The sequence below is a fragment of the Theobroma cacao genome, chromosome 5 (genome assembly GCF_053813885.1).
Source record: "Theobroma cacao isolate CCN51 chromosome 5, ASM5381388v1, whole genome shotgun sequence".
In the NCBI taxonomy this organism is placed as follows: Eukaryota; Viridiplantae; Streptophyta; class Magnoliopsida; order Malvales; family Malvaceae; genus Theobroma; species Theobroma cacao.
In genome coordinates, this window is record NC_142643.1 from 35,445,539 (window position 1) to 35,472,201 (window position 26,663).

Below are 26,663 nucleotides of genomic sequence, written 5' to 3' on the forward strand. Positions count from 1 at the left end.
TTAAACAGCAAACTTCTCTACCATTATACTAAAAGAGATTTACATGAGGAAAGAGATATACAATAAACTTTACAAAACAAAATGACCAGCAGAATGTTAAGCACTCAAAATTAGGCAACAATGTCAGCAAATTGTATGTTACTCACAACTTTTTCTGTACTGTACCCTGTTTTTTAAAACCGTAATTGTACCACAAAACAAGTACAGAAGCAACTATTTGTAACAATTTGATTCAAAGTCTAATATTGTTTTTATTTTATTCTCTTCACTAAGGAGACAGTTGTTCCTTCTACATTTACAATCACAGTGAGTGGAGCTTAAGCTTCCCACTCGACGTCAAAATTGTAACAGCCCATAATCGTAAAAAAAAATTAGTCTTGCGCATAAAGGAATGGATGTGCTTAATTTATTAAAGTCATTGAATCTATTTCATAAAAAGGAAAATATAATCCTTGAATGTCTTTCAAGTGAGTTAAATTCAGTTAAACCAGCATGAAGAATGCCCACTAAGGATTATACGAGCCATTTTTCTTGATACACTACTACAGCAGCAGACTAAGGATCCTAGGCTTGCTCAACGACCAAGCATCTTTATTGTTGATTTATACCCTTAATAAAATTAAGACAATAGCACAGGACCAAGATCTTAATCTATCAACCATTTATGTCATTCTTTTGATTAGCTTCAGGCAAGACCTTACAATTTGGAATATTCAAATTTTATGGAAATAAAATATTCAAATTTTATGGAAATAATGAAACTCTCAACTTTAAGTGACTATAATCTCTATTGACCAACCATTTCATGTTATGTATACTAATGCAGTAAACATTCTAGGTAAAAATATGACCTCGTGATGAAAATAAATGTTATACATACATTACACAAAATTCATGAGCTTGCAACTAGAGCAAAAGTGGCATAAGTTAATCAGCAATTCTAAAAGGGGAACATGTAAAAATATTAGAATCAGATTTACATGTCAGAACAAATCAAAAAACATGAAAATAATTTTAAAATCACTATCAATTTGTACAATCTCTTTGCTAAGACAAAATATTCTTAATGCTAAATAACATGTATACACCTTCTTTCCTTCAATTTTATCAAGAACATCACCACTAGCAACACTGAGCAAGACAAAAACCTTGGACTCTATGCATTACCACAGCAGCAGACCAAGCACTCAAACACCAAATACAAAAAAAAAAATACAAAAAGAAAAAGAAAATAGGAGAGATGGCAGTGACTTAAGATTTGGGGTTGGGATTTGTGATATTTTTGGAGGGTGTGAAGGTGGGATGGCCTGCTAAAGGAGGAAAAGAGAGATCTGGTTAGGAAAAGGTCTGCAACAAGCCGGGGTTTTGGGTAGTCAAGAGAGAGATCCGGTTAGGAGAAGGTTTTGGAAGGAAAGGCTGGTGGTAGAAGAGCCGACAAAGGAAGAGAAAAGAAAGAAAAAAGAGAGGGAGAAGAGAAGAAGACCCCAACGGAGAGAGCTGCCGGCTGTAAAAGAGAAAGGCGAGTAAGAAAAAGAGAAGGAAAAGAAAAAAGAAGAAGGAATGAGGGAACGACGACTGAAAGAAAGGCCGGGCGACAAGGGAGAAAGGTGAGCAAGAGAGAGGGAAGGAAAAGAAAAAAGAAGAAGGAATGAGGGAACATCGGCTAGAAGAGAAGTCGACGACAATGTAAAAAATCGAGCAAGAGAGAGGGAAGGAAAAAAAAGAGAAGAAGGAATAAGGGAACGCTAGCTGGAAGAGAGGCCGACGACAAAGGAGAAAGCCGAGCTTGTTGTGGAGAGAAAAGAAAAAGGAAGCTGTTTTAGAGAAAGGTTAGAGTGCCGGCTAGGTAGAGAGAAAAAATGGAAGAGGGAAATGAGGGAGAGAGGAGAAAAAGTGGGTTTTATACTTAGGGTTTTGAGGGATTAAAACTATGTCGTTTTGTAACTCCTCACAATCCCTCCTTACTCCATCCAACGGAGTCATTTTTGACTATTTGGAGGTGGCTGAACAAAGCACTGGACAGTGCATTATTGGGAATAGATTGTGGGCCCAAACAGTTTGGGCGGGTGGTAGAATTGGTTAAAGTCTAATTCATTTAACATGTGGTTAGAGGTTTAAGTCTTTACTCTAACACAAATTTGAATATTTTAAATTTTATTAATAAATTAATTTTTTTAGTATTACTCAATATAAGACATAATGTTATATTACTAAATTTATTATATACATTTATTTATGACACAAATTATATGTTATACTTTGATATATATTACAAAATTTGTATAATTAATTATCAATATAATACCCTAAAAAGTATGATAATATATAACTAATAAAATTAATAACGAAAAATTTTCCTTTGGAAATTCCATTGGAAATGGTGGTGGCTAAAATTTTTTTGGTTGAAATACAATTTTCCAACGGAATTTTTTCGTTGGAAATCCGTTCGAAAAATTAGTTGGAAATTTTGTTCAAATTCCGTTGGAAATCCGTTGGAAATTTTCAATGAAATTTTTTTCGTCGGAAAAAAGTTGTTTTCTTGTAGTGATATTAGTACGTTGATGACATCGATTAGCAAAATTAATAACTTATTAGAGGTCATTGCAAAGAGGTTACCTCCTTTAAATGCCTCCAAGTCTTCCTAATCACAACAGTCAAATCCATCACATCCACCACAATAGCAGCAGCAGCCACCCTCATCCTCTTAGTGAGCTTTGTATTAGATATTATTTGGATTATTATCGGATGTTTATATTGTATTTTTTTAATTAATTATGATTTGCATTACATTTTCATTTTTTTTATATACATATATGCTTGCTATATGTTTAATTTATCAATAACAACATCATATAATAATTTTATTACGAACCGAACAAAATTTAATTACCCCAAAAAATAGATTCTACAGTTATTATCAATGAAATTACGAAAGGAATTCATCAATTACCAACAGAATTATCGACAATATTCATCCTTTACCAACGGAGTTCATTCACAATACCGATGAATGTTAAGCCATTGCTGACAAATACAGTTGGTGAGCTTTAAAGTCAGCTCCGTTGACTATTCATTGACAATCACCAATGAAATTTATCGATGGATTAAGATTCGTCGATAATGTTATCGACAGAATTCCCCTATTATCGATGACAAACTGACCAACGAATCTGAAACTTTGCTGATAAAATTATTGACAAAATATTCGGTCAGTAATTTAACGATGGAATATTTCATCACCAACGAATTTGCCATTATCGATCATAGTATTTTCAACTGCATACTAACAAAAATTTTTATCGATAATGTAATATACCAACAGAATCTTAACTATTACCAATAGAATTTTCTATCAGTAATGCCGTGTTTTTTTGTAGTGTAAATCTTTTGTCATATTTGGCTTTACAATTGTACCATCAAGGAAACCTACTTATTTCTTATAGACAAGGCCAACATAAATTATCTACATCAAGAAATATAATTTGTTGAAGTCAATTTGGAAGTAATAACAACCCAACCATGATGCTCAGTGTGATGTAGATAGAATGGTGATTGAGGATCTTCAACAAGTGAGGTATTCGATCTTGAACCATTTGAATCTGTCATTGAATTAAAACAAAATGGAAACAGAGTGAATATGTTAACTTGATAGGAAAAATAATTACAATCACAAGGATTTAACCTGCTTTGATACCATTAAAGATTTTGTGATATTGTATGAATGAAAAATATGTCTATTTCAATTATCTTGAAAATACAGGCATTTCCTTTTTATATTCACTGTACTAGGTAAAAAAGGAGGAAAAAAAACTGAAAATAACTAATTAGAATTCAAAAATAAAACTAACTGCTTAACTGCCTCATGTGCTAGCACATGATCTTCTTCTTCGAGCTTGACTTGTTTGTGCAATTCAAGTGTTTTCTTTTACACTCAAATCAGCTTCTGATTCTCCATCATTATTGTTGATAAATCTTTGTAAAAATTTTCATTTTAAGATGTAATATTTTGCTTTGATCAATTTAGGATTACAACCTTTTAATTTTGATTAAATGAGAAAAAATTATAAAATATAAAACACTAAAGACTTCCATTAATAAATGAATTAAATTAACCTGGAAAAAAAATGTAAATCTACCTATATGATAACTTTTGCATGTTAAAATTAATTTTTTTTCGTGACCAGTTTTCCTTAATCAATCAAAATTAAAAACTTAAATCCTCAATTGCTCCATTAAACTCTAAAATCAGTATTTAGCCTTGCAATGCATAAAAGAATTAAAGAATAGCATAAATGGCCAAGGTAATTCCAGTGTTTATTAAGAATGCACGTGTCTCAACCCCGGCCTAAGAAGCGGGAAAATCAACAATACCACCCGGAACTCAAGCAGACGCTACATTCATTCAATATTGTAATAATTCTGTCGTGCATAATTCGTTTGGTTTTGGAATCGAAAATTCAGGATTAGACACAAATTGGTTGTGATCAAATCCTTGATATGACCAACATAAAAAATTAACGTGTATGAATTTGGGAAGCTTGGAGATACTGCCAATCTAGAACAGCGAATATTAAAACTATTACCAGAGATCAATGAAGTCTTAAAGGTGAACTAGCTAGGGAATATTTTTTCTGCTTCGATGTTTCCTAGTAGTTTCTTTTTGCGTAGAAATTTTTGTTGGAAAAGACTGATTATAGCTTTGGAGGAATCACTTGTAAAACACAAACAAATTAATAATTGAGAATCAGTGACCCTTTGTCAATGTGATTTGGAAAAAGCACCCCTATCAAATTATGTTATGTCGAGAAATGCTCTACTACTAGAACTCCTAATAGAGCACACAACTTAAACAAGAGACAGAGAATGCAAGATGTTGCGTGCAGATCTCCATCTCTCACGATTCTGCAGCTAATTCGAATCACTAGAAAGACATACGAAAGTTCAAAAAGGCTGCAATGGTTTCTCTGTTGCTCACTTTAAATCGAATATTTCAACTCTTCATAGTCATAACTCAAATGGGGGATCAGGTTGAACGGTCTGGGACACAACCTTTTATATATAGTACTTGCATGATACTGTTGGTGTTTTATATATTTGTAGTGTCAACCCGTTTAGATAAATCATTTTGTTTAATTCAAATATAACTTGTATACGGAACTAATTATTAAATTAATGGTGTTAGGGGTTTAATCCATTTTTACTAGTTAAATATGTGTCCATAAAACGATTTTAAACCTAAACTTAGTCTTAATTATTTCAAAGAATAAGTTTAAGATAAATTTTTTAAATCATAAGAGTAGAGAAGTAATAAAACTAAAAAACTTTGCGAAATTGTTATGTTTATCTATACTCTTCAGAAGGTGAATGCCATGGCTGTTTGGCAAAATTTGGAGTGGAACGATCTGAAATGTTCTTTGCATGGTGGTGAGAAGGTGAATTCATTATGTTGCTTGTTTGTTCTCACTGCTGATGATTACTGGTCGTTTGCTTTCTCAATCTGGATATGTACTGGTAGGCGTTATGCTCTTAGCTGCTATGATTTATTCAACTTTATACAGATTCTAGGGGTATGAGAGTCTGCTGGGTAGTTGTTGATGGGTTGCGAGTACCAACCCCGCTTCGTTATGGCATTTGGGTATGTTTCTTTTTCTTTAGCCTTTCAGCTTTCTGGTCTATCCTCTTTGGATCAGATTTTGTGTCAACAAGCTTTGATACCTGATAAAAATACTTTATTGATTGAGAAAAAAAACCTAGAATCTTACAAAAGGATTTTCTTATCTTCAAATCTCAAATCCTCTCTTTGGCCCAATAACAAAATACATATACCTCTTTAATTCCCACTCAAAAAATTAGAGTAAATATATATATGGATGATCGTTAAAGTTGTACTTTTCTCTCATTTTGCTTATTAAACTTTAATTTGTCTCAATTATGTCACTAAATCTTTTAAAATGTATCAAATGTGTGATTACAATGGTGATTTCATCTAAATAAATGACAAAATAATAATATAGTAGCCACTTAAACTCTCACGCAATTTATGTTAAACTTTTTTATCCTTCTTTCTCTTTTCATTTCTACCTCTTGATTTTGATAGAATGAAAAATCAACTAAATAATGAAAAAAAAAAGACAAAAAAGGGAAAAAAAAAAAAAAGATCTCTTGTAAGTTTCGAATCTTTGAAATGTTACTCTGTCTGGCTGCCATTGACTTTGGATTAAGATTATGATTAATCATGTTGTATTTAAATAAATTCATATAATTAATTATGATAATTTTGATGTCAATACGACGGCATGTATTCCGAGCCGATCACATGAGTAAATATTAGCTAGCTTCGTGTGATACTCAAATGAAGCGAACAAATCATAGAGCATCACGTGATATACGAATGTCCCTTGCTTAAAGCTAAAGAGAAACCTGACTTTGATGCGAATGGTATCTATAGACACTACTGATATTGATGCGAAATGGTACTTATTTTTCTAAAGACGAACTATATAGCTAGGGAATATTCGCTGCTTCGGTGTTTCCCAGTAGTTTCTTTTGTGCAGATATACATATTAGCAGGGGGCGGAGCCTCCTTGAGCTGTATGGGGCCATGGCCCTCTCAAAATTTTTAATATTCTTTCTGTACCATATAAAATTTTTAATATAATTTCTTAATGGATCCTTTCAAAATAATTTTTTATTTAATAATTAATACAAATAAAAAATAAAAAAAAATCTCATATATCTTATTTTTTATTTTTTTGTTTTCTTCTTTTAATTTATATTATTATTTTATTTATACTTGTTCATACTATTTGCTCATATATTTTAAATTTCTATAGATTTTCTTCTACAAATTTTTACGAATCATCAATCATATTTTTTTTATTATATCATATATAGATTCTATCTTCTACTTATCATGTTTTTTTTTCTTATTATATGAATTTTATTTTCTACGATTTTAATTTTTAAAAATTAATGAATTATGTAGCTTTCAAATATAAGTTGTAGTGTTGCACTATTACTTAAAATTTTATCAATATATTATTTTTTATTAATCCTGAATATGTACGAGGAAATTATCTTGAATATATCTTTTTATATACTTTAATTTTTATATTTAGTTGAAAAAAGATTATTTTGAATATATAGTTTTTAAACAATAGTGATTATATAGGAGAAAATTATTAATTTTGTATATCGTATTTAATCATTTATATTTTATATATTATAGTTTTATATTTGGTATTTAACTAAAGAAATAGATTTTTTTAATACATAATTAATAATTGATGAATTTAAATTCAAGAAATCGAGTACAATTTTCTTAAAAGATTATTGTAAGTTTTTTTTTCTTGATTTACATGTTATATAAAATTATTTTTTATTGTCATTTTTTTATTATTAGTTAAATTCAACATATTAATTTTTAAAATTTTTAACCCTTATTCTTTTGTCTTTGACCTCTTAACAAAAATTGGATAACTCCGCCTTTACATATTGGTGGAGATATAACTTGGAGAATCACTTGCAAAATACAAACAAATAATTGGGGAATCATTTGTGACACTTAGTCAAGGTGATTGAGAAAGGCATGCTATTAAATTTATGTCCGGAGATGCTCTAAAACTACACAGATATTAAATAAGGGATGGAGAATACAAGAAATTGGGTGATTACATCTCCATTTTTCGTGATTCTGCAGCTAATTATATAAGAAAAGAAACACAATACCCAAAAAATATAAAAAATAAAAGCTGCCAATGTTTTCTTCGTTCGCTTCGTTCACTTTATATATCGAATATTTACAACTGATCTCTTAAAAGGATTTGGATTCGCTTTCATATTCGTATGGGACTCGTAAAGTGAAGAAATCATCACATGACATGCAATGCAAGTGTCCTTCGTTTAAAGCTAAAGATAAAAAACCTTTGACTTTGATGCCAAGGGTATCAATGGACAGTACGTTAGACACCAATTTCTCCTGACTCTTTTAATTTCTTTTTTTTATTAGCTGATAGAATTATGAGTTCTTATTACTTGAATGTTCAATTTCGGGGAATTTGTCATTGTCATCAAGAATCAGAACTGTTTTTGGGCCCTCTATACATACTCTCCTGTTAGCTTTCTAAGAAACATGACCTAACTTTTCTTTGTAAAAAATACAAAAATTATAACACTAATTCAAAATTTGATTTTATTCTATATTATAATAGTATATTTATTTAACAATAATTTGCTTGCATTTAGCATGAATTTGTTAAAAATTTTTTGCATAATTGAAGTGTAGATTTGCATTATTTATTTTTGTATTTTGTTAAACTCAGGTTATGTTAATGTGGTCTAAATAATGAGATAACATTATAATCATAGTATATGTGGATTTTTTTTTTTTGAAAGATATAGTCCAGGTGGACTTAATAGTGTAGAACTATGTAGGAAATTTTAAAAACTTTATGATAGATAAAACTAGGGATTCACTAAAAAAAAAAAAAGAAATGTTAGGTCGTTTGTCCTATATGACAGATTAAGTTTTTCATCTATTAGAGAGTTGCAGAAAATGAGAGGAAGATTTGAATGCATTGAGTTTTGGCAGTTAACCTGATGATCATGTTATTTTCACTAACAAATCATGAATAAAAAATCATGTACCTTTTTGTGTATTTTAAATTTTTGTTACGGTAGATCGTATCGTAAATAAGTATAATTTACTATATGTAAAGTTTTTAATTGGTTTCAAAACAACCATAGTTTAGATTTTAAACCTTAAGAAGCTTAACTGATGGTGTATTTTGATTACATGAATTAATTATGATTGCAAGTTAAGCCCTATGTGTTTTTTCATATTTGTGTAAACATACCATTCAAAATTATAATTTATACGATTTAAATCCTAAGCATGCTTATTTGATACTATATTATAGACTACAAGGTAGTTTGATCGAATTATACCTATGTAATTGATTGTAGTTGTGTTTGAGAAATTGAGTTTTCGAAAAACCATGAGTTTCAAGATTTTTAAGTCTAGAACATTAGAAATAAAGTTTTTAATTGGCATCAGAACAATCATAGTTTAGATTTAAAACCTTAAAATAAAGTTTTTAAGTGGTATCAGAACAACTATAGTTTGAATTTAAAATCCTAAGAAAATTAATTGCAGGTACATTTTAATTGGTATCATATAATTGATCGGGTAACTTTTCAAAAGTTATTTTTAGATCTTAATCATATTTGTGGTGGGATGCAACAAGGATAAAATGCAATCTATGCCACACAATAATATGTGTGAAAATATTGTTTACAAATTAATCTAGTAATTGCAGATGATATATATATATATATACACACACAACACCAAAAATGATTCCAAATTAAGAAAAGATTATCATTTGGCAAAATGACAATACTAACTTTCAATATTAAATTGTAAGCCACACATAAAACTATTATAGATTACCTAATCGTCAAGTGAAAATATGAATACTTGAAAAGGAAATAATAGGAACCCCATCAAACACAAACTTATCTGTTTTTTTCCCTTATATACTTTTTTTTTCTTTTACGTCTGAAAATCAAATATTGTTATTTCTCCTTATAGCACAGAAAATTTTGGTACAGGGATCATTTCTGAAACAACTATATTAATTAGTTTTATTTTGAATGGTTCGTTATCTAGTGTTAATTGAAAAAATAATTATATAATTGTTTATATTAATTTGATACACTAGTTCTCCTATAACAACTTTTCAAATGTAAAACTAATATATATATATATATATAATGTATATGAGGTTACATAAAGTACAACATTCATTTTTTATGGTTTATTAAGTAAAATATTAATATCCATAAAATTAAATTACACTAGAGTATAAAACTTAATTAATTAATTTTACCACGAAATAGCTAGATACTTTCGTTATATATTATTATTATTATTATTATTATTATACTTTTTAGACTTAGAAGTGTGAAACATGATGAATAACTGTACTCATTGATCATAATTAATCAATTAACAACCTAATCTTGAACAAAACCGATATGTAGATATTATTATTATTGAATTCTGATGTACATGTAATGGAACAAAACAAATTATAGTGAATAATTAATAATTATGTAAAAAGTAATAAATAAATCTCCCATTGGTGAATAACTTATAATCCCCCCTTCCTTTTTCAAACCCCAATAGTGCCAACTTTTTCCAGCATAAATATTCGCCATCAGTCATTGCAAATGGCAGCACTAGACGAGCATAAAGAGGGATGATGATGAGCAGCAAACCCTTGAAGAAGACCAATTCATGTCCCTTAAAATACAAGGCCCCTTCCATGGACCAACCGCCTCCTCATCAGGTGGCATTCCCCACCTCCCCTCAGGCTCCCCAGCTGGGAGAAGAAATCTTCTATTTCGCCCACCCGCAGCACCCCATCTCCCAAACTAACCTGCCTGACCTCTTCACCTGCGCTGCCTGCAAGGAGTACGGCGCAGGCGAGCGCTTCACATGCTCCGATTGTGACTATCAGCTTCATGACTTCTGCGCCTTAGCTCCTCCAGCTCTTAAGAGGCATCCCATCCATCCCGTACACAAGATCATTTTCTTTCCAAAACCTGGTAACTACTATTCCTCTGTCTTTTTCTTCCCCCTTTCTCGTCAGTTGTAATTATAAATAATACTACCATATAGCCGCCAAGCAAAAGAAAAAATACTACTATATAGCCCGCGCTCCCTTCGCTGCGGGAATATATAATTTCTAGCAAAACCTCACTTATATATATAGAATGTGTTATATAATTTGAATTCGAAAATAAAAAGACGAGCGTAATGATTTTTTTTTTTTATAAATAACACAAATTTTAAAAGCAAAATTTTAATATCTCATATTCAAATAATTCAGAGATAAATATTTTTTTGATTTATTTCAACATTTTTCCTTATATAAAACAATAATTACATGTTTATTCAATTCATATAAACATAAACAAAATTATTCTTACTTGCTACATCAATCAATATAAGAATAACCTAATTTAGTGTTTTCATTCATGTTTGCTGCCATATTAGATACCCATAATGAACTTCAATGTCATAATTGTTTTCTATTTTCAAAGTACAGCAAACACCAAGGCTCTACAACCTCTAAATTCCAAATCAGATTCCTCGTATTTCCATTAAGAAAATAACTAAATTTGCCAAGCTTTGCACTCAGCCATTTACAGAGAGATGTCCAAATAAGCTTTTGAGTACTTCAAATGATCACTTATATCCAATGAAGGTTGAAGAGAATAGACCAAGGAAAAAAAATATACAATATATAGCTAGTAAAGGCTGTGTACATCGTCCCCAAAGATTCCAAAGACTTTGAACCAAAAAATTAAAAAAAATTCCAATCATAGCATATATCGACAATGGTAAGATGCTCCATTTTCATCAAACAACAGCAGCTATTTTTTCAGCTTTCCTTTGATAATTCTTTTGTCATTAATTTCATCTTCTTTTTTTTTTTTTAGCCACCAATGAAGATATTAGTTATCCCGCTTAATTTAAAAGATTTAGTTCAAAGAACAAAATATCCTTTTCGAAATCAGCCATAAAAACTTCAAATTTTGTTACCATGATTTATCATAATCATCCTTAATTAAAGTTCACATCACCAAATATGCATTTTTCTTTCAAATTGGAGAAAAAAGATGCATACAGCCCACACATCAATCAAATTTAGAACACTCGGTTTGATAATTTTTTTTATAATAAAAAACTAGAAGAAAATGAAACATTAAAAAGAAAAACAAATGTGAATCTACATTATAAAATAAAACATGCTAATTAATTTCTCATTGCCAAAAAAATCAGAAAAAAGCAACTGAAAAAAATTGACATTGGAGGGCTGACAATCAGTTAATTTATATTTTTTGTTCATATATCTCAGATACTGATTATAACTTTATGAGGGAGTCAATAATAACTTTGTTTTGCAATAAATATTCGATTTTTCAGTTAAAAGTGGAATATTAAAATCGAGGTGTGATGTCTGTGCCAAAACCACCAAAGGATGCGTTTTCAAATGCACTGTCTGCAGTTTCCAGATGCACCCATGCTGTGCAATGTTGTCCACCGAAATCAACATCCCAGTCCACCCACACACTCTAAGGCTCTTGCCCGTGCCCCAGTACACTTCCAACGGGGACCCTGGCTTCGTCTGCGGCGAGTGCAACAAGCGGAGATCGGGGAGGGTGTACCATTGCACCGTCTGCGATTATCATCTCCATGCAGTTTGCGCTAAGAACATGGTGAATGGACTTCAAGCCAATGGCTTCAAAGGCATGGAGAAGTCCAGCATGCTAGGGGCTGCAGCTAAGGTCGCTTCTAGAGTGATGATTGATTTCATCGGAGGTCTGATTGAAGGGATTGGAGAAGGTGTTGGGCAGGTGCTCATTCAATCTGCTGCTAGAGGAAGGTGCCACACTAGATCAGATAGAACTACATAAAAGCATTTCTTCTTAAGCTATTAATTAATTAACTTTGCTTTCACAACTATAGCTTGATCTTTGCTGTGATTTGTTGTTTGGAGTATTTGGATGATCTATCTTTCATTTTTTGTTTGTTTAACAGTTGATGGGAGCCCTAGGGTATAGGTTGAAGATGGGGAAGTGTTGCAGCAATCGGTATACATAGATCTGTCATTGATTGTGTGAAGAATTATTACAATTAATTCCCAGTATGGTTTTCTGTAAATAATTTTCTACATCCAATATAATTAAGAAATTAATTGTTGCTTATAGTCTCTGAGTTTGGAATCTCTCAAGAATTTCTCTTTTTTTTTTGGAAAGTGTTGCTTTTATTAGCCTTCGTTACCATTATGCCATCATCAAGTCTCTAGCATGATCTGCAAAAGACTTTTCATGACACAAAGAGATGGTAAAGACTTTGAGAGACTGTACAATTACAAAAGATTGTTGCCACTCAAAACATATTAGCAGCATAAATCATTCACCACCTATGCACCAACAATGCAGCGCCCTTTGATCACAAAAGGGCTTGCAAGAGGGAAATTTACCCAAAACCACCCATGAAGATTCACCTACGAAATCAAAAAGATAGAAAAAAACAGCCCCTGTCAAGAAAGACAAAACAAACCCAAGATCCCCAGCCTAGGACAGAAAACGCAACATTAAGAACAGATAAAAAAGATAACTATTAGAGACAACCAAAAGCTTAGGCGAGAGCAGCTTCGCAACAGCACAAGCGGGTATCAAATGCATGCCATATATAAAACCCCTTGGATCAAAATGCACAAAAAATCGAACTTCTTCCACAAGAGGACAGCAAAATCAGAACGCTAGATATGGAAAAACTCACCAGACTCATCCTCCTTATTTCCTACTTTTGAGAGGCACACAGCGAAAAGCCCTTCCTTAGCTCATCAGAGAACCCTCCTATAGCCCGGGTTTAATTCTTCCAGAATTCCAATGAACACACATGAAAAACACGAAGGAGGCATTCCGCAACGACTCAAACGTGCCAGAAGCGAAAAAGAGTCCAGAACAGAAGTGAACATCACCAACAAAACAAAGAGCTAGCAATTCCTTGAACAACACCCCTTCCATCATTCCACATACCTACACCAAGGGCAAGAGGGACCAGCAACTGATACCCTCATTAGATAAAGAAGAATAAATAACAAATTTTAAAGAGATTGAATTTAGGAGAAATTATCAGATAAATTCTTCCAATCACGTCAGTATTACAAGCCATTCAATTATATCTTACCATGTTAGCATTTTTCTCCGCAACACGTTGGACCAAGTAAATAATATTTTTTTGGTTTAAGTAGCAAAAAAAACCCCTGACTTATGTCAATTTATATAATTGAGTCCCTTTATTTTTATTGTACCAAAAAAATTCCTATCCTTTAATTTGTACTCCAAATATTTTATTTTTTTTATTATACTCATACAAGACCTTAATCAGTAATGAAAAATCAACCGTCCTTAGACTTAATACTAACTAGCGATTGTTATTCACGTGACTTGATGACGTGACAAGCATTAAAAAAATTTACTTTAACTATCACATGACCACATCATCAAGTTATATTATATGTCATATCATATGCCAAATGAATTGACAATACCAACTAGCATTGATTTTAACTATCATTAATTTTTTTGTTAGAAATTAAAAGTTCATGTGGATACCATAAAAGAGCAGAAGTTTTTTAGGTACAAATGATTTTTTTTTTTTTTTACAATAAAAGGCTAGGGGCTCAAGTGATAAACTGATATAATTTAGAGAATCTTTTGTTATTTAAACTTTTTTTTAATAACATTTGACTAAGAAACAGATTTAAATGCTACTGAATGGAATGCATAATTTGGGGTTGAAACAAGTCAAACATGAGACCATTAATCAGAGGAAATGTATCTTACATATACTTTCTCATGGACTTGTTTCTCCACACAAATTCTTCTTCCAGTTTCTATTTTGCTTTTTTTGGTCTAATAATTCTTCTTCAAGCAATTACTTCGGTCGCTTCACTATCAAATTTCTATTGCTACATCTTTCCTTTTCACTAATTCGAGAATCAGGTTAGGGGCCTTGGGCCATAAATCATTTTACACCCTTTTGACATGGTTTATGATTTGTATGGATATATAATTCTCAAATCAATTGTGTATTTCTCTTTTATATATTCAACATCTCAACTTAATTTAGAATTTATCATAGTGGCGAAGAGAGGTTTGTTATATGATTTTCTATACTCTAAATTTGGATCAACAATTAAAAAAGCACTACTCAAAAGAGTATTTGGGCAAATTCCATTTCCATTATGTTAGAATTAGGGTTTTATTGCTACTGTTCCTAGGCCTTTCTTACTAGTATTGAACTCATTCTGAGGCCCAATCAAAGGCTTTCATTTAACTGCGGACATTAAATTATTTTATTTCTTTTACAAGCATATAAGAATATTTTGTGTTACAGAATGAAATATAATTTTTTTCTCATCTTATAAATTTTATCTCAGAATTCAAACACGAAAATTTTAAGATAGAGTCTCATATTCTAGCTTTTACATTGTGCCTTTGAAAGTGTTAGATATCCATGGATTGGGTCAGACCTCTTTTTTTAAAAGCCAAGTTAAATTTTTTTTATTATTAAAATAATTAATTTATTTCATTTTAATATTTTAATTTTTTTTAAATATATTTTAGTATTGAAATTAAATAAAAATATATTATTTCTTTCGTTCCATTTTGCTTGTCCCTCTTTGACTTTAATGAAGTTTTTACAAAAAAAAAACCTTTGACTTTAGTGTATTTTATATTAAAATATTAAATCATTTTTTGGTTAAAATTGATGTTCCATGATTTTTAATACCGAAAAGTTAACTAAAAATGAAAGAAAGAAAGTCAGGAAAAAAGAGGATATAGTTTTGGGACATAAAAAAGAGATAGATAAAATAATCTAATTGAGCCAGGCTTAAACCTAAAAGTTGTGCTCAGGCTTGGCATGAGTGAAACCGAGCCCACTGGCCCAGGCCCGTAATTTCGGCCGGGATGGAATGGTCGGACCAAGCTACATTTTTAAAATTTAAAGCTAAAATCTAACCAATCATCTTTTTACATAATATACTATTATCATTAAAATAATAAAAATAATATTTTATTAACTTTTAATAAATTAAATAAATATATGTCATCTATAACTAAGCCTTGCTTGACACTTGGTAATGATAAAAAAAGCCTAAAAGTTATGAAATTACCAAATTACCCCATTACCAAGCAAAAATCTTAAAAAAGTTACTATTTTTAGCCAAATAAATGGCATTAATTATTTTTACATATCACCTTAATTAAATTAATTATTATTCCAATCAAAAGTTATGATTCACTTTTTTTTTTCAGAAAAGCATATATAGTACACTAATTAATTTAGAATTTATAGTACTAAAAAAATTATGAAAAATATTATTAATCCTAACACTTTTTGTTTTATGATATAACAATAACTTATTAGTTTGATTATAATTTAAACTCATCCAATACCACGTCAATGGATAAAAATATTTAGAACAAAAGTAATAAAGTAAATAGCATGACTCATAAGTTATTTACATAAAAAATATTAAAAAAATTTCCTTATCTTTTAAGAAAGACATTGTTATTATAATTTGAGACTCTCTTCATGTCATGCTTAGTTAAATCTCTTCCTCATGGATCAAATAGCAATCTATAAATATAAACCCGACACTTAGCAATGATATTGCTTAAAGGAGGAAATCAACCATAAAGTCGAAATTCAAGAGCTAATTATTTTGTGAGAGGTTCACTTCTAGGTGAAATGATATTTATACTGGTTTAATTATTTGACAAGAGTAATTGCTTTGTCAATCTCATTTCCCAAATTTATTAATAATATAAAAAAAATTCTTGACAATCAAATAAATGAAAATCAATTAAATCCAAAAAATGAGCTTGTTACTTACATGTTAGTTTTTTTTTTTTATGATAGCCATATAAAGGTACACGAATCTCATTAAATTTTCAAAATGAGTGTTTCCAAAGTTTTCACTTCATTCAACAACTAAAAAATATGTTTTCTCTTAAACACATATAAAATTTGACATTTTTGAAATACCTCATTTCAAATCTATTTTATCATTTAAAATTTATAGGCATAACCAAGAGAAAAAATTAAGAGAAAACTAAGGGTCTGTTTGGTAACCGTAAAATAAGCTGCTGAAGGAAAATTTTTTCTGTATAAAATATCTTATAAGAAAATTTAATGTTTTCTATTGTTTGGATAAACTGTGGAAAATATTTTTCGTTGTTTGGATCATCTTTTGAAAAATATTTTCCCCCATCACTAAAATTATAAAAATTATATATATACCAATTCTCTAACATCTTAAAAGTATGAAAATATTAATATTCATTAATTGTATATAACCTCTAAAATTTAATTTTCAATATAAAAAATATGATATAATAATAAAATACATAAAAATCTATGCATCAATTGAAATTAATAATCTTGCATAATAAAAACATTCTACATTAATAATAAAACATATCATTAATCATCTTACAAATTCATATTGCATATATAATTAAAAACATCAGAAAAATATCTAACAAACATCTCACAAATATTATCCAAAATAATAAAACCTACTAATAATATAATTAATCATTCTACATAAACTTACTAGTAATATAATTAATCATCCTTCATAAGCCTTACTATGGTTCCTACATATATAATTAAGCATCCTATAAATATCCAACATATATCTTGCAAATCATAAAATATAATCGTTAGCCCCACGAAACATGAAATTGTCTAGCCAAGCTCTTTTTAGATTGTCTCTCCTGACCATAAATGCCCTTGCTTGCTTCTCATGCTCCATTAAATAATCAAATGCAGAGATAAGAAAGTGCTCATCATATCCATCCATATCATCACTTGAGTATAAAAAAGACTATCATCAATTTTATCATCACTTAGCCTTTTGATAGCAGATGCAATCTCTTCCAATTTTTTCGACATAAATATTATGTTGTCATCTTCAAAAGACTGATTGTGCGATCTTTTGCGTACAAATCGTGCTAATGAAGTTCCCATTGATGAAGATGACTACCTCCCCCTCATCTCCTCATCAACATCCTTGTCCAAGTCTACAAGCATTGCATTAGCTTCAGTATTAGTTTGAAAATCTATATCAGCAAATGATTTGGCAAAACTCCCAGTTGCCATATCTTTTCCAACAACTAATGTCATTTCATTAAACATGTCAATCTTCTTGTTGATGAAAGGTTCATGCTTAAGATGTGCCTACAAATATATATATATATATATATATATATATATATATAAAGAATTAATTTTCTAATATACAATATGAAAAGTGTATAATAAAACTTAACAAAAAAGAATTAAGAAAAATACATACAAACCATAACTTCATCCTCATACACCTGTCTGTCTGCAGTGATCATCTTGAGGTTGTCATCCCATCCAAATCCACTCTTGGCTAAAACATTTTGGACAGTATTCGATGTATTTTTCACTATCCTAAGATGATTCTCCACATGGTTTGTCTTACATTGAACATTAAATTTTTCATTTATAGCTTGCAGTACTCGAATGTAAGATGAGGCATTAAAGACATTGGAAGGTTTATTTCCTTTTTGAGCCCCATCAGTAAGTGTAAAGTCTGACCTTATAAATACTTGTCATGACATACATGTGATGGATAGCATGTTTGCATGCTAGGAGAGTCCCGAAAAATTTACAAAAGTAAGTATTGTACCTAGAAGTACAACAAAGTTGATTTAAGCCTCGAATTAGATCAAATAGAGATTTAGGGTGAAATTGAAGATTTTACAATCCATGAATGATTTTAAATAGTGATTTAGAATTTGAGGATCAATTTGGAGTCAAACCAGGAATTTCACTATCTATGGGTAAAATGATAATTTTGCCACTCCAGGATAAAATGGGAATTTTTTTGAAAGATTTTGATCACATTGGACTTATTGGAGTATGATTTGAGGTTGAGAAGTGAAAAATTGTAATCTCGGTATTTTTCGGAGCATAGGGGTAAAATGGTAATTTTACCATCCTAGGGGCAAAACAGTAAATTTTCACCACCAAGACATTTGTCCAGCACATGGTCTTCCCTTATCCTCATTTTGACCTTTGACTAATCATGTGGTGGAGATAAAAGGTTTAAAAGTTTTAAAATTTTAAAAATGGACCAATAAGAAAATGACAAGTATCAAGCTTAGGATATTTTATTATTTAACTTAAAAATCAGCATAAATCAGCCCATTATCTCTCCAAATATTCGGCCAAGCAAGGAAGAGAGGGAAAGAAATGAAGAACAAACCCTAGGTGAAGAATTTCAAGAGAAAAAGTGTGAAAAATCAAGGAAAACAAGTAAAAAAGGTAGGATTTTTTAACTTAAGCTTGAAATCTATTTTCCTTTAGCATTTCTCTTTATTTTTCATGCTTAAATTACATATTTTCATGATGAATTCATGGCTGGTCAAAATGGGTATGGAGAGAGAAAGATGTTGGAATGATTTGATTTTAAGTTATGTTAGTGTTTTTAGTTAGTTTAGTATATTTAGAAACAAAACAACAAGAAAAGAATCCATTTTTCCCATGAATCTTCATTGGCCGAATCTTCCTTGATATGTGTAGGAGATGGATTGTTATTATTTCAAGAGAAATGGCTTAGAAAATGATGAATAATGGTGAAAAAATTAAGTAAGAAAAATCACGATGTTAGTGCACTGTAATGGCCGAATTTTTCCATGAAAAAAATGGGAAGGTTTTGATGTTGAAATTGGTGTTATTTGAATAATGTTTGGTGAATTGAGGTATTAGAAAAGAAATGGAGTAATTTGGGATTAAATTGGACGCGTTAGTAATTTAATCGGGTGATAAGATGAATTAGGCCAATACCAAGTTTAGATAGTTACTAGTGCATTTTTGCATTCCACATCATGCATTAGTAGTCTAAATTAGTTTAATTTCAATTTAGTACCAATGTGGTGAATTTCTCGATTTTGTATTATATCAAGGTGGTGAGTCCTCCGATAAAGGTAAGGGAATTACACCCGAGGACCAGTAGTCTGAGTATTTCGAGAATCTACACTCTAGACCTAGTGAGTAAACTTACTGTCATTTTAATTATCTAGGATGACTTTTAGACGATTTCATGAATTCTATGAAAAAATAGATTTTAAAAGGTAAATTTTCATATTTTATGAATACATGTGTTTTAATGAAATTAATTTATAAATTGTTTTGAAATTAATTATGATTTTGAAAAATAGAGTATACGGAGACTGTTATTTGTTGCAATGTGATTATTTACATTGATTGGCTTATGATAAATTGAGCATGATTGGCTAGTTGGCAATTGTATTGAAAAACGGATTGTTTGGTTGCCTTGAAAGACTATGAATTACAATAATTGTCATATCATGTTATTGAATTTTATTGATTGGTGGGATAATTATTAGCTTACTGCAATAGGCGGGTTCCGTGGACCAGCCTATGAGAGGGACACAGTAACCCCGTTTATATGTGCTCACCTCGATTATAGAGGCGCGTAGGGTAGCTCCTAAGGTGATATTTGAGATCACTTCACGCTGAACCACCACGTGATGGTGAACTCAGCCAACGCCAAGGAACAGCTGTAATATCCAACGAAAAATATATTTTATACGAAATGTGGAATTTTAACAGCCTTGACGGTCTCGATAGGATGCCTCGACCAATGTGTCCCCAATGATAGATTTATGACATAAGCCTAGTTTTTATAAGATTCATAAGCTTCTTTACGTATTTTGAATGAAATGTGTTCTAATGATGTGATCCAGTTTATGATAATTTACCTTATTGTCTCCATGTACTCAACTCTAGATGTTTATGATGATGTCTGTTTACTCACTGAGATTTTATAATCTCACCACCCTCTTTTCTACCCATTTCAGGCTCAGTATAGGCTGTAAATAGCTGATAGCGTCGAAAGCTATAGTTGACTCGACTACTTCAAAAATCATAGGTTCATAGCCTTCTTTCACTTTTGTCATTTAAGAGCCCACGTGTCACTGTAAATTAAATTTCATACTTTAGTTATCTGTACTACTGTATGTAAGAATTTATTTTGTTTTTACTCTAATAAAAAAATTAATTACGCAGTGTTCTAAAAATATTGTTTTAAGTTGGAAATGAGAAGCTGATATTAAAGCCTTGCAGGGTTCCTGTTGACATTTCGGGTAATGAGTGTCGATCGGAACATCTTGACAGTTGTCACAGACTCGAGAGGAGTTTTGGGTCGTGACAGTAAGGATCTCAAGTAACATATGCTCCACAAGTTTTGTCTATCGAAATTGCTTTGGCTTTACCATCTCTGCCATAATGATTTATATTAAAAATAAATAAGTTACAATAAATAATCATACATAAACATATATAGTAAACCAATAATAAAGAAAAAAGTACATAAAATGTTAATGAAAACTTAAATGTTCAATACCATAATTTCGAACAAGTAAAAACATACATAATATAAACCTTAGCAACAAATCAATGTTCAAGACATAAAATAGAAAACAGAAAACAAAATAAAAATTACATTATCCTAGCCTCATAATCAATCCATATAGCATGTGCAATTTCATCTCTTTTGGTCATCCATTCTCTAGTTACTTTTCTTTCTTCACGAGCTGTTGGAACAATTCTTATCTTTTCAGACTCTATGTCATCTACTAATAATTAGTTAAGTAAGTCACTAGGATCAACTCCCATTATATGGTTATGGAGGATACAATAACATAAAACAATATCTACTAGTCTGTCATAATTCCAAAATGGTTTAGAATCTAATACGTAAAAATGTTTCTTCAAAATCCCAAATATTCGTTAAACAGTTGTTTGCAATGATGAATGGCAAAGATTAAAAAGTTCTTTCTCATTTTCAGGACGAACATTACTAAACTCTTTCAAATGATATCGAACACCTTTATGTGGACTTACAATTTCATTTCGAATGCCATATCCAGCATCAGTAAAATAATATTTGCCTACAAGTTTACAAACATTATATTATTGCTAAATAAATTAGTTATCAAATTAATGACAATTCTTAAATTTTTAAAGCTTATTATCTAACCTTCTAGAATTCTAAATCCTCTTGGCCTTGAAAGTGCATCATTCAAAATATGAGAATCGTGTGCACTACCTTCCCAACCAACAAGCATAAAGGTAAATTTCATTTTCAATCTTTCAAACACCTATATGTCTGGAAAATTTTTCCAAAAAAACTTTTACTTCAAAACAAACACACCTTGAGTAGTAAAAAGAAGTATTATAATTTGTACAGTTACACTCTTTTGCTTCATTATAAGCAAACAAGTATACAACTTTAGATCACTAAATCAACTTGACTAAGAAAAAAAATAAAACACTTACATGCATTTTAGATTACTAAATCAACTTGACTGTGAAAAAGAAAAACACTTACATGTATATGGGCGTCCTATTTAAGTTAATAAATAATCTCATGTAAGCTTTTTACTTATTTAAATTAATAAATAATCTAATGTAAGTTTTTTACAGTAGATTGAGTGTTGAAAATTATAAATAACTAAAAAAAGTTTATTATATTTAAGCCACTTGACAGCGTTCTTGGTTTGACACGTGTTTGTTGGGGGTGTGTGCCTGATGTCTAATGGGATTGGTTTATGGTTGGATTTTAAGCGTGAGCTTGGGGTCTGGGGCTGGGTTTGGATTAGATTTTTTTTTCCTCTCACAACTAATGTTCTAGATTTTTCTTATTAGATTTTTTTTTCCTCTAGATTTTTCTTATTAGATTTTTTTCCTCCCATGGTTAACGTTCTAAATTTTTTTTTACTTTTTATATATGAGTATTTATAAAAAAAATAATTTTTTTATTCCATTATTTATTAGTCCCATATCATTTTTTTAGTGTTAAATGTAACTAATGTAACTAATGTAAATAAGTGCATATCAGCTAGCTAAAGATAAGATTTTGAGAGATATTAAGTTATTACATATTCTATTTTTAAGTGTTAAATGTAACTGATGTAAAATGGTGCAAATCAACTACCAAAAAATAGGATTTAGAGAGAGATTGAGTTATTACATATTCTATTTTCAGTATTAAATATAACTAATAAAAAGTGATGCAGATCAATTAATTAAAGATAAAATTTTAAGAGAGATTGAGTTACTACCCATTCTACTTTAAGTTTGAAAATTTAATTTAAAATTTTGTTTTTTTTATAGAAGCACCATCACAAATACTATAATGATGGTTACAATAATAACAGTTATATATTTTGTAAAATAATAATTTATACATGTACATCAATAATTAAATATGATAATATAATTATTATTATATATCTATTTCACAAAATATTCTCAACTCAATTAAAAAAAAATTACCATCCGATCGTAAGGGCAACAAACTAGTTTATTATTAAAATAATCTTTCGTATGGAAGCCCAGTATGTTTATGACCAAAACTAGGGACTAAAGCAATGGATGGAGTGGTGACAGAGGAAGGCAGTTAATTCGGGCGTGGACAGTTCCAGGAACAGGCGGCACAAGGTGTTTCATTGGATTCTCATACCACTTTCTATGACAGAGCATACGCACAATACCAAAAACATCAGCCATCATTACCTAATCCGCATCTCAAAAAACACCTACCATCATTATCTTCATCATAAGCTACGCCACACGATAAAGTGAAAGTAGCCACATATTTCTTCCTTTCTACCACGTTTTCAGTTTTTTTTTTTCATGATTATCTACAACACAGCCAAACCCTCAACAACATTAATTATTGTATTCTTCAAAATTATGTATATAATTATATTGTTGCTTTTCTCGCATACGTTATGATGAAAATTAATTAAAGCAAAGTGAAACTATATAGCTATGTTCACCATTTCGGTGGCGCCAATATATATGTATATTATCATTTGTAGGCTTAATGAATGTTTAAACTTCATTTGCTAGATCTTCAACAAATCCTTTGTATCTTATCTAAAGTACAATGAGTTTGATTAAAGGGGAAAAACTATAACAGCACAACTATTTCAATCATGAAAAATATAATGTTATTAACTTCATTACTAGTATATGAGAATTCACTATAACAAGGCCAAAGAGTAATGATAGAGTAAAATGTTAATTTAGGACTCCAATGTACTTCACATGTGTATATACACATGTACACATTTCATTGGTACTATAAACATACATACTAGCCAAACTCTAAAGGGGTAACCCAACGTGCATATTCCAAATTTTCACTTTGGCTTAAGGCAGTTTCTACAATGGGTTTATCTTATAAATCGTCTTTCTACACTAGTTTTGAAATATTGTTCACCATTTGAGATTTTGTTTGTTGTTGTACTTGAATATGTCACTTGAGAGTTTTTGGTGTACTTGTTACTTACCCCCCTTTAGTTCCTTATAGAAAATGTTGTGTATATTTGGGATACAGTTTATCTACAGGAAGGATATTGTTGTTTGAATCTTTCCGCTAGTCAAATTTATATTTCCCTTCATGTGATCTTTGATGAAAATTATTTTCCTTTTGCCAGAACTCTCAAGTCCAATTGCCTCTGGGATTATTCCTAATGTTTCCAATACTAGCTAGTCTAGTGGGATTATTAAGTTGTTTCATTGCCTTTTTCTTATCAGGTTTTGTGCTGAATCAATGGCACCTTGCACTGAGGGCATAACTCATCCTGAACCACTTTACAATTCATCATCGAGCCTCAAGTTGAGCACTTGTCAAAACAACTATACAGGAAATGAACATTTTTCTCGATCAATTCCACTTCTCATTGATCTCATAACTCCAATCGCGAATGATTCCATTCCATCCACTATGTTAATACCATCAACTCAATTATCGTCTCAACCTTCATCCTCTACTTTAGGTTCTAATCATCCAATGGTGGCTCACAGTCGTGATACTACTCATCGATCTAAAGTGTCTTATTCTTTACATGTCACTACTTCTCCAAAGGCATTTGTATCGTCTTCATCCCTTGAACCCATATCTTTCAAAAAAGCTTACATTACACGGACAGTAAATGTATCTCAGCTGTGAAAGAGGAATACACAACTCTTTTGTGACATAATACATGGTCTCTAGTGCCACAAGAACCATCCATGAATATTGTTGGTTATCAATGGGTCTACAACATCAAAGAAAGAGCTGATAGCATGCATGATTAGGCATTATAAGACACGATTGGTAGCAAAAGGAGGTATGCAACAAGAAGGTATTGACTTTGACTACACTTTCAGCCATGTTATTAAGGCTACTACTACTCGAATTATTTTATTTGTTGTTATTTCTAAAGGATGGTCCATAAGACAACTAGACATGAAAAATGGCTTTTTGCTTGGTCAGTTGCATAAAGAGGTGTTCATGACTCAACCACCAGGTATATCCTAAACATTTTAATCATGTTTCTAAGTTACATCAATCAATTTATGGCTTACGTACGTTAAGCTCCACAAGCTTGGTTTCAAAGCTCTTTATAATCTTGATTTTAAAAGCAATCGTGCAGATATTTTTCTATGTTTATATGGCACTCCTCGTCTAACATATTGACCCTTTTACTGGATGTGGATGATATCGTCCTTACAAGCTCTTCTATGAGTATTAATTCTTCTTTAATCTCAAATCTTTCTTCATAGTTCTCCATAAAAGATTTTGGAGATCTTCATTACATTGTACACCTCAATAGCTGGTGTTTTCTCAAATGAAGTATATTATCTTCTTTACTTTCTCGTTCGAGTAGGGAGAATTTTAGACTCACTTCAACTCCTGTTACTGTGGGAAAGAAACTGTTTTTTTATGATGGAACTTTACTCTTCGATCGCTCTCAGTGTGGTAGAATTGTAGGTGTTTTCAATATCTTACTTTTCCTCGGCCTACCATCTTATGCTTTACAATAGGTTTGTTAGTTGATGCATGCTCCAATTGCAAGCAGTCAAACGAATTTTATGGTATCTAAAAGAAACCGTGAATTGTGGAATTTTTTTCTTCCTTATTCATTTCCAAGCTTGGTATGCTATGTTGATGTTGATTGGACTGGCTATCCGGATACTAGACATTCTACGATGGGTTATATATATATATATATAGTTATATATATATATATATTGCATTTTCTTTGGACCTAATCCTATTTCTTGGAGCACTAAGAAACAAATTTTTATTACTCAATCTAGTACTGAAGCAAAATAAATGGCACATTTTGTAACTTCTCGACTTACATTTTATGTGAAATTGACATTTCAATAAATTTACCATGTTTTGTATGCTCAGATAATTTGGGAGCTACTCAATTTGTTGCTAATCTTATTTTCCATGCTAGACAAAACATAGAGACTTCCTATCATTTTGTTCCGTATCTTGTCTACAAGTATTTTCCTCAAATTTTTCATGTCAGTTCTCAATCAATTTAAGAGTCCAATGCTTCACAAGTATATATACACATCTCAATGATGATATAGATATACATACTAACCAAACCTAGAGGGATATGACAACCTGCATATTATTAATTTTCAAATAAGACCAAAGGGATGTGAAACAAATGAATAGTAGTACTTGCTTTATAATATCTAAACCAATCCGACTCCGAGATATATTCTTGGATATTCACATAAAAGAAGACCAATAATTACTTTGACGTAAAAAAAAAAAAAACTCAATCAATTTTATATAATAAAAGAATCAATAAAGCATTGTCTGATTATCATCTTTGACAATGTAAAAGCTGCATTAGCTTTTGAAAATTGATCCAAATCAACTTGTTTTAATGAAACCTATTGACTATCGGGTGTTATGTTATTTTATTGTATTTCTTTACATCTATCAATGCATTTAAATGTTATATTTAATTTTTTAAATTAGAAGTTACTTAATGATTTTATAACCTATCATCAAAATTTTAGAGTTATAAGTATATAATTATGACATCATGCTGATATATTAACATTTATAACAAGTCAAGTTTTTCAAACACTAAGAAATAGAAATAGTAGTAGCTTTTTTTTTTTTTTAATTGGAGGAAGGGCTATTAAC

General features: G+C 30.6%; 1 protein-coding gene and 1 pseudogene across 2 annotated transcripts; one reads left to right on the forward strand and one right to left on the reverse strand.

Annotated features, from left to right (window-relative positions):
• Window positions 1-10,229: 10,229 nt before the first annotated feature.
• On the forward strand, window positions 10,230-12,768 carry LOC18598991 (Cysteine/Histidine-rich C1 domain family protein). Of its 2 annotated transcripts, XM_007028752.3 has the most exons (3): window positions 10,230-10,611; window positions 11,996-12,455; window positions 12,611-12,768. In XM_007028752.3, the coding sequence occupies exons 1-3, from the start codon at window positions 10,263-10,265 to the stop codon at window positions 12,612-12,614; spliced, it is 813 nt and encodes a 270-aa protein (XP_007028814.3). In that variant the 5' UTR covers window positions 10,230-10,262; the 3' UTR covers window positions 12,615-12,768. The 2 variants fall into 2 exon arrangements, with proteins under 2 accessions (XP_007028814.3, XP_007028813.3); XM_007028751.3 differs by having other exon boundaries at window positions 11,996-12,768.
• Window positions 12,769-21,148: 8,380 nt separating this feature from the next.
• LOC148762819 (uncharacterized) lies at window positions 21,149-21,792 on the reverse strand (annotated as a pseudogene).
• Window positions 21,793-26,663: the final 4,871 nt, after the last annotated feature.